At 47.8% G+C, this 10,044-nt stretch overlaps 1 protein-coding gene across 1 annotated transcript in view; it reads right to left on the bottom strand.

Moving 5' to 3' along the window:
• Positions 1–266: 266 nt before the first annotated feature.
• Positions 267–10,044, bottom strand: part of cfap57 (cilia and flagella associated protein 57) — a 143,646-nt gene continuing 133,868 nt past the window's right edge. The window contains exons 21-22 of the mRNA XM_072510600.1: positions 7,832–7,967; positions 267–930 (exon numbers count right to left, since the gene is read on the bottom strand). Coding sequence (XP_072366701.1) covers positions 770–930; positions 7,832–7,967 — 297 coding nt within the window. The 3' untranslated portion in view covers positions 267–769. The remainder of the gene's footprint in view (positions 931–7,831; positions 7,968–10,044) is intronic.

Here is a 10,044-nt window from a genome sequence, read left to right as displayed (position 1 = left end):
TTATGCTCACTGGCTCCAATTGGATAAGAAACATGTCACCGTGTCAATTAAGGTCTCAGCCCCATGAAAATCTGAACTTCAGCCAATTTCCCACCAGAGATGGGTTACTGTTACAGAAACAGACTCAGCTGCCGTTTCCCGCCTCAGTGGTAAAAACCCAGCCCGCACTGTCCCAACATATAAAAAGCTTGAAACAACCATAGCATTGAGAGTGTACACCTTCCACCAGAGGGAGCTGCTGAGCAGGTAGAACGCAGAACCAGTAATGCATGCAATCTCCAATTGCTTTAATTTGTTGATAAATATTGACCCTAACTTTCACAAATGTTTACTGTGCTGCATCTAGCTGAACCAGCCCAACTGTTCCCGTGGTTAAAAATACATAGGTTACTGCAGACTCCTTCATCTTTGAATCAAAAAAAAAGATAAAATCCTCTTAACACAGATCTAACTAGTTTAAAATAACAGATCAAATTTGCTCAAATGAACAATCTAATTTGAACAAATAAGTGTGGTACCCTACTGATTGGGAAACAATTAATAATGAAACACAAATAATGAAAATAATATCCTCTTTAAGCACTGGTCATTTCATTGTTCTGAAGAAGATTGGGATTATTCAACAGACCAGCAACTTTTAAAAGGAGGGAATAAACTAACTGATTTGATATTAAGCACAATTCATCAGGAATTGGGCTGATAGTTCATTGTGTGCACACAAGGAAAGAAGTACAAGCCACGCTGGTTTCTTGCATACTTGAAATGTTCATTAGATAGAAAGCACAGGTAACATTCCAACAGATTGGGCTTCTTCCTTTCCGGGAATTTCTTCCCGAAGTTGTTTAATTTCCTGTCGCTGAAGTTCAATGATCCGTTCTGACTCATGATCAAAATGAAGGCGGGAGACTGCACCACTCCGTGAGCAATTATCTGGGAAGAGAAAATGTTTGTGCTTTTATCCAATATGCAGATATTGAATTGTTCCTCCATGTTCAGAGAAACCAATGTATGTATTTTGTCCTTGTATGGAGGTGACTAAGAGAGACAACACACTTGGCCTGACACACCACAACCTCAGGACGTTGGAAAGTACTGTGCTGTCAATTAAGTCATTTTTGTATTGTAGTCACTGTCGTAATGTGGAAAAGGCCGTAGCCAATTTACATTATGCAAGGTTTAATAAACAGCATGCAATAATGACCATATCATCTGTTTTTACCAATGTTGATTGGTCAGTTTTGGCTTGGGCAACTTTCTTTCTTTAAAAATGTGCCATGAGATCTTTTGAGCCCATCTGAGAGATAGTCATTGGTTTTATGTCATCTGAAAGGCAGCACATCCGACAGAGTAGCTCCATCAATACTGCACTGGAATGTCAGCGTAGGAATTTGAGCTCGAGTCTCCAGAGTGGGACATGAACCCACAACCCTTTGACTCAGAGCTGAAAGTGCTATCCATTCGCCCTTGTGCATCATCAGAGGTTTCTCAGCTAAAGAAACACCATCAAGCAGGGCAGCTCAGCATCATTACTATCAGGCAACACTGGGAGTATTACATGCCATGAGATTGTTTTCTATGGCACCTACAAAGGCCTCTTCCTCTATAATGGGAATGGTCACAAAAGAACAATTACTTTGGAAACCTGTGCTGCAATCATACGGCCTCCTCATGCCCAACGTGGTGACAAGTCCAGTAAAAGACGGTTGGGATGCCTCACTAGATCTAACGAGATCTCACAAGATGTCGCGATCTGTATCTCGCCTTCATTAGAGTGGGATGCAGTTTTGCAAATTTAAGTATGCAGTTGGGCTCAATTTAATAGCTGGTTTAGCTCAGTGGGCTAGACAGCTGGTTTGTGATGCAGAGCAAGGCCAGCAGCGTGGGTTCAATTCCCAAACCGGCTGAGAATTCTGAATTCTCCCTCTATATACCCGAACAGGGGATGGAATGTGACAACTAGGGGCTTTTCATAGTAACTTCATTGCAGCGTTAATGTAAGCCTACTTGTAAAGGGGCAGCACGGTAGCATTGTGGATAGCACAATTGCTTCACAGCTCCAGGGTCCCAGGTTCGATTCCGGCTTGGGTCACTGTCTGTGCGGAGTCTGCACATCCTCCCCGTGTGTGCGTGGGTTTCACCCGGGTGCTCCGGTTTCCTCCCACAGTCCAAAGATGTGCAGGTTAGGTGGATTGGCCATGATAAATTGCCCTTAGTGTCCAAAATTGCCCTTAGTGTTGGGTGGGGTTACTGGGTTATGGGGATAGGGTGGAGGTGTTGACCTTGGGTAGGGTGCTCTTTCCAAGAGCCGGTGCAGACTCGATGGGCCGAATGGCCTCCTTCTGCACTGTAAATTCTATGATAAATTCTATGATATCTATGATACAAATATGTTCGAGCCTGAGTCTCCAAAGATGCGGAATCAAACATTTGCGTCTCGGAGACCTTGCTGTGGTGCTGCTAAGCACTGGTCCACACAAATGTGGACCATGCATAACAGCACTTTGGGGATTCCTCCATGAGATCGGATGTCACAGGGTGGTCGGGCTCCGGGCAGGGTGGTATCCTGGCATTTCTAATGCCACCTGGGCACCTTGGCACTGCCAGCCTGGCACCCTGGCCGAAGAGTTAGCTAACTGAGTGGTGCTGAGGGGTTGTCTGCAGTTCATAATATTAGTTCTGTTTTAGATAATGAGCTTTGTGTTTTTGTTCTGTTTGGGATTAAGCTTATTAGAGGTAGGCTTTAGTGGTTTATGTTCGCCGTACCCTTTTCTGTGTGCATATTTGGGTGCAGTAGTGTCTGAGGGCGGGGAAGGGGAAAGAAGTGGGGGGTAGTTTGCTGACGGTGACTGTAGATTTTACTTTGTTTAATCTTGTTAGTGAGTTTGGTGACCATCTTGGGTGGACCTACTTTCAATGTAACTGTTGAATAATTTCTCTTGGTGGAAATGGTTGATTCCGGATCGAAGGGGAGTGGGAGGCCCCCAATACGTTTGGTCACCTGGAATGTTAGGGGGATGAATGATCCAGTGAAAAGGTTGAGGGTTTAAATTCCAATGTGGTGTTTCTGCATGAGACACATTTGTGGGTCAGAGACAGGTAAGGTTGTGGAAGGAGTAGGTGGGACAAGTTTTTAATTCGGATTTTGACGGTAGGGCCTGGGGTGCAGCAATTTTAAACAATAAAAGGATTCAATATTCTGCCGCTAAGATCTTCGCTGACCGCAATGGTAGACATGTTATTGTCTGTGGGTCTTTGGTGGCCACCTCGGTGGTCCTGGTTAATGTCAATGCTTCAAACTGGAACAATATGGGTTTTCCTGATCCCTGATGGGAGGTTTTGCTTCATCCCTGATTTGGATTTGCATCAGCTTATTTTGGGGGCTGACTTAAACGGTGTTCTGGACCCCTGGATAGATTGGTCCAGGTCCAAATCTCTGACTCCATCGGGTGGGGGGTGGTGGCGAGCGGTATCTCCGGCAGCAGCACATCCCTCCCCGATGAACTCAATGCATTCTATGCTCGGTTCAAGCAGGAAACCAACAATCCACTGTCGAGTGCCCCAGCAGCCCATAACTCACCCATACCCACCTTCACAGCTTCCGAAGTCAGATCGGCCTTCCTGAAAGTGAACCCTCGGAAGGCGACGGGCCCGGACGGGATCCCTGGTCGTGCACTCAGAGCCTGCGCAGACCAGCTGGCAGAGGTGTTCGCGGACATATTTAACCTGACCCTATTCCACTCCGAGGTCCCCACCTGCTTCAAGAAGACCACCATCATACCAGTGCCAAAGAAGAACCAGGCAATGTGCCTCAATGACTACCGTCCGGTCGCCCTGATTTCAGTCGTAATGAAGTGCTTCGAGAGGTTGGTCATGAAGCGCATCACCTCCATACACCCAGAACGACTTGATCCACTGCAAGTCGCATACCACCGCAACCGGTCCACAGCAGATGCCATTTCCCTGGCCCTACACTCATCCCTAGAGCATCTTGACAACAAGGCCTCCTACATCAGACTCCTATTTATTGACTACAGCTCTGCCTTCAATACCATAATCCCAGCCAAGCTCATATCAAAGCTCCAAAACCTAGGACTTGGCTCCTCACTCTGCAACTAGATCCTCGACTTTCTGACCCACAGACCACAATCAGTAAGAATAAACAACAACACCTCCTCCACAATAGTCCTCAATACCAGGGCCACCAAGGCTGCGTACTTAGCCCCCTACTCTACTCCCTATACACACACGACTGCATGGCAAAATTTGGTTCCAACACCATCTACAAGTTTGCTGACGATACGACCATAGTGGGCCAGATCTCGAATAACGACGAGTCAGAATATAGGAGGGAGATAGAGAACCTAGTGGAGTGGTGCAGCGACAACAATCTCTCCCTCAATGCCAGCAAAACTAAAGAGCTGGTCATTGACTTCAGGAAGCAAAGTACTGTACACACCCCTGTCAGCATCAACGGGGCCGAGGTGGAGATGGTTAGCAGTTTCAAATTCCTAGGGGTGCATATCTCCAAAAATCTGTCCTGGTCCACCGATGTCGACGCTACCACCAAGAAAGCACAACAGCACCTATACTTCCTCAGGAAACTAAGGAAATTCGGCATGTCCACATTAACTCTTACCAACTTTTACAGATGCACTATAGAAAGCACCTTATCTGGCTGCATCACAGCCTGGTATGGCAACTGCTCGGCCCAGGATCGCAAGAAACTTCAGAGAGTTGTGAACACAGCCCAGTCCATCACACAAACCTGCCTCCCATCCATTGACTCCATCTGCACCTCCCGCTGCCTGGGGAAAGCGGGCAGCATAATCAAAGACCCCTCCCACCCGGCTTACTCACTCTTCCAACTTCTTCCATCAGGCAGGAGAAACAGAAGTCTGAAAACACGCACAAACAGACTCAAAAACAGCTTCTTCCCCGCTGTTACCAGACTTCTAAACGACCCTCTTATGGACAGACCTCATTAACACTACACCCCTGTCTGCTTCATCCGATGCTGGTACTTATGTAGTTACATTGTGTACCTTCTGTTGCCTAATTATGTATTTTCTTTTATTTCCTTTTCATTTCATGTACTTAATGATCTGTTGAGCTGCTCGCAGAAAAATACTTTTCACTGTACCTCGGTAGATGTGCCAATAATCAAATCCAATCCAAGATTTTTTCTTTTTCTTCCATTCCATCGGGTATACTCGCATATCGACATTTTTTTGGGTGGATCGATCACCCCTCCCTTCGATGGAGGGGGCAGGTTACACGGCGATTGTGATTTCAGACCATACCTCATATTTTGTGGATTTGATCCTAGAGTCAGATCCTTCCCAGCGTCCTCCAAGGAGATTGGATACAGCATTATTAGCGAACAAGAGATTTTGTGAAAGCATGTGGGAAGCCCTTCAGGTGGTTATCAGGGGAGAGATCATTTCCTACAAGGTAGAAATGGAAAAGACTGCGAGGGTGAAGCAACAGATGCTGGTGGACCCCATTCTTGAGTAGTCACTTGCTCCAACACCAGAGCTGCTGGTAAGTAGGAAAAAGCTGTAGACACAATTTGAACTATTATCAACGAATAAGGCGGTGAGCCAGCTGCCACTTTCGAGGGGTGTAGTTAATGAACACGGGGAAAAGGCCAGTCGCATTTTAGCTCACTAACTGAGACAGCAGGCGACTTCCGGGAGATTGCGCAGATACGGAATTCAAGTGGCAGCCTGGTTTCCACTCGCCTCAGGTCAATGCGGCTTTTGAAACATTTTATCGGGATAGCTACAGGTGGAGCCGCCGACGGAGAGTTCAGCCATGGTGGATTTTTTGAATGGGTTATCCATCCCAGTGGAGAGCGAAAGGCAGGAAGAGTTGGAATACCCTTTGGGGCCAGAGGAAATTAGGAAATGCGTTGGGTTTTTGCAGACGAGTAAAGCTCCTGGCCCCGATGGCTTCCTGGATTTGGATTTTGTTTATTGTCATGTGTACCAAGGTACATAAAAAGTATCTTATTTTCTTGCTTGGGGAGATGAGGTAATTTCTTGGTGGAGTCCAGAAAAGCAGAAAGGCAGTGAATTTTGTGAAGCAGAGACGCAGTTTTGGAGAAAACTGTTAGAGAGACTTTGGAAAAAGGCTTTTGGAAGTGAAGTCTGGGGTGGGATTCTCCGATATCGGCGCGTTGTCCGCCAACCAGCGCCAAAAACGGCGCGAATCAGTCCGGCATCGCACCGCCCCAAAGGTGCGGAAGTCTCCGCATCTTGAGGGGCCGAGCCCTCACCTTGAGGGGCTAGGCCTGCGACGGACTGATTTCCGCCCCGCCAGCTGGTGGGAAAGGCCTTTGGTGCCCCGCCAGCTGGCGCGGAAATGACTTTGCCGGGCGGCACATGCGCGGAAGCGTCAGCGGCCGCTCACGGCATCCCCGCGCATGCGCAGTGGCGGGGGTCTCTTCCGCCTCCGCCATGGTGGAGACCATGGCGAAGGCGGAAGGAAAAGAGTGCCCCCACGGCACAGTCCCGCCCGCGGGCCAGGCCATCGCGGGCCAGGCCATCGTGGGGGCACACCCCGGGGCCAGATTGCCCCCCCCAGGACCCCGGAGCCCGCCCGCGCCGCCGTGTCCCGCCGTCCCAAAGGTGGTTCAATCCACGCCGGCTGGCGTGGGTCGACAGCGGTGTGACTTCGGCCCATCGCGGACCGGAGAATTGCTGGGGGATTCCCGCCGACCGGCACGGCGCAATTCCCGCCCCCGCCGAATCTCCGGTGGCGGAGAATTCGCGACACGGCGGGGGCAGGATTCACGCCGGCCCCCGGCGATTCTCCGACCCGGTGGGGGGGTCGGAGAATCGCACCCCTGTTCTCCGATCTGGCAACCTTATTCTTCTTGAGATCACAAGTAAAGGCAGTTTTTTTAGAGTTAGAAAAGCAATAATAATATTTCAAAGCAGAGCAGTTTGTCTGAAGACAGGGAAGAGGCTGAAACAACCCAGTTGAAGCAGCTATTTGAAGATATTCAGCCAGAATCTGAAGGGGTTCTAACCAGAGTCAGAATCAGTTCTGTACCGCAAGTATTACTCTATGTACTTCTGATTTTAAACTGGATTAAGAGTTGTATGTTTCTTTTCTTGTTGTTTAATGGGAATTAGTATAGTTGTGTTAAGGATAAATGTAAGCTGTTCTTTTTAGGTATGAAGTTGAAAGTTTAACATTGTATTTATAATAATGGTTTGTTTTAAAAATACCAAAGCCCTGTTCTTTCATGCATTCACTCCTAGAGCGAATCATTCTTTCTGCAGAGTCTTAAAATAAACGAAAATATTGGAATTTCGGTTCAGTATCCTAGCCACTGTTGCAGTCTGGTCTGGGGTCATAATAATGATTCCTATGGAAATTCATCCTCAATATTTAAAGCATATGAAAAAAAATCAAAGACTTTTCTAGTCAGGAGAAGTGACTGTGGAAACCCAGTTGCACATAATGGACCCTGTCCAATTTCCAGTTCATTTGAATTAATAGGCAGGAAGTTGTGTTGTTTCCTCTAATTGGTGGAAGCTCCTCTATGCTTGATTTTCCTGTATTCACTTGCCCTGGAAATTCAATAGCTCTAGGTGCAAGATCAGGAAAACTGCCTCAAAGGCTTTCCGTAAGGTTTAATGGGTTTGGATTTGAAGTATAATCGGTCTGTTTCAAGCCAATAATTTCAAATGAAAACTGGTCTCTAATTCAATAGAGGCCCTACGATTGGTTCATCGAGATCATACACATGGAATAAACGGCATATTTCAAACTTCCTTTTTCTGCTTTTCTGTGAATTACAGGTGAGACCGAAATATTTTACCTTTGAATTCAACGGCACATGGTTTCTTATTCTTCCGAATGCTTCCAAGAGCTACTTCCAGATCGTGTACCTTGATTCGAGAAACCTTCAGCTCATGTCGTAGGTCATTAATCTCCTTAATTAGAGCAACATTTTCCTGAGAAAGGAAAATAACTTGGATTAGAAATTGGTATAATGAGTTATTAAACAAACAGAAAAATCAGATATGTTAACTCTATCCTGTGCCTCAGAACAAAAGGAAAATTTAGATGAATAAACCTAATGGTGCAACACCACCTGGTTTGAAGTTAATAATTATCTTTATTATTGTCACAAATAGGCTTACATTAACACTGCAATGAAGTTACAGTAAAAGTCCCCTAGTCGCCACATTGCGGTGCCTGTTCGGCTACACGGAGGGAGAATTCAGGAGGTCCAAATTACCTAACAAGCACGTCTTTCGGGATTTGTGGGAGGAAACCGGAGCACCCGGAAGAAGCCCACACAGACACAGGGAGAACGAGCAGACTCCGCACAGACAGTGACCCAAGCCGGGAATCGAACCTGGGACCCTGGAGCTATGAAGCAACAGTGCTAACCACTGGGCTACCGTGCTGCCCTTTAAGGCATCAGCTTACGTTACCGGTCATTCTTAATTCTGGTCAAATGTCAGCGGCTGTAGTAACAATGAAGAGTAAAGATAATTAAAAAGTATTTCAGAATGATCTTTCACCTTTTTAAAATAATATAGTTTGTATTGAAATGACATCTCTTTTTAGTTCCATCTTACACCTTACACAACAATAAAAAAAAGTACCTTAACCTTAAGGTGCTCCACGGAGGCATGGTCAGATTAAAATGAATGCAGAAACACAGAAGGAGACATTAGAAGTGATCAGGGCTGCATGGAAGAGGCTGGAGACGGCGTCCTGTGTGGGTACGAGTCTGGGGGCGCTGGCAACGGCACCGCTGCCGCTCCCTCCAAGGAGGTATGCCACGAGCCCGGTGGTGGTGGCGGCCCTCAAAATTTGGGGGCAGTGGAGGCGGCATAGGGGGGAAGTTAGGGCCTCGGCGTGGACCCCATTACGGGGGAACCACCGGTTTGCCCCAGGAAGAACAGGTGGAGGGTTTTCGGGGTGGCACAGGGCAGGCATACGAAAGTTGGGGGACCTGTTTGTGGACGGGAAGTTCGCGAGCTTGGGTGAGCTGGAGGAGAAGTACGGGCTCCCCCCGGGGAAAACCTTCAGGTACTTACAGGTAAGGGCGTTTGCCAGACGGCAGGTAGTGGAATTCCCACGGCTACTGCCACACACAGTACAGGACAGGGTGCTCTCGGGGGGGTGGGTGGGAGTGGGGAAGATCTCGGAAACTTACCAGGTGATGCAGGAGGAGGAGGAGGCCTCGGTGGTGGAGTTGAAAGGTAAGTGGGAGGAGGAGTTGGGAGAGGAGATCGAAGTGGGGACGTGGGCAGATGCCCTAGGGAGGGTGAACTCTTCCTCTTCATGCGCGAGGCTCAGCCTCATACAGTTTAAGGTGCTGCACAGGGCACACATGACCGGGGCAAGGATGAGCAGGTTCTTTGGGGGTGAGGACAGGTGTGTTAGGTGCTCAGGGAGCCCAGCAAATCACACCCATATGTTCTGGGCATGCCCAGCGCTGGAGGAATTTTGGAAGGGCGTAGCGAGGACGGTGTCGAGGGTGGTAGGATCCAGGGTCAAACCGGGCTGGGGGCTCGCAATATTTGGGGTGGCAAAGGAGCCGGGAGTGCAGGAGGCGAAAGTGGCCGGAATTCTGGCCTTTGCGTCCCTGGTAGCCCGGCGAAGGATTCTCCTTCAGTGGAAAGATACGAGGCCCCCAAGCGTGGAATCCTGGATCAGCGATATGGCAGGGTTCATTAAATTGGAGAGGGTGAAATTCGCCTTGAGAGGGTCGGTACAAGGGTTCTTTAGGCGGTGGCAACCGTTCTTAGACTTTCTGGCAGAACGCTAGATAATGGTCAATGGCAGCAGCAGCTCGGGGGGGTTTACTTTATTTTTGTTTATGTTATTTACACTGGAAGGGTCTGAGGGGGTGTATACACCTGTTGTGTTAAGTCGGGGTGTTAATGTTAATTTATTATTTAGGTACAGGGGGGGAGGGGTTTGGGGAGTTGCTTTTTTAGATTGTGTTTTGTACTTAACCCTGTTGGGTTCTTTTTTCTTTCTCATTTTGTTATTGATATTTTATGAAAACCT

This window comes from Scyliorhinus torazame, chromosome 7 (assembly GCF_047496885.1).
Source record: "Scyliorhinus torazame isolate Kashiwa2021f chromosome 7, sScyTor2.1, whole genome shotgun sequence".
Taxonomy (NCBI): Eukaryota; Metazoa; Chordata; class Chondrichthyes; order Carcharhiniformes; family Scyliorhinidae; genus Scyliorhinus; species Scyliorhinus torazame.
The sequence above is the reverse complement of the archived record's forward strand: the minus strand, read 5'-3'. Positions and strand labels throughout refer to the sequence as shown.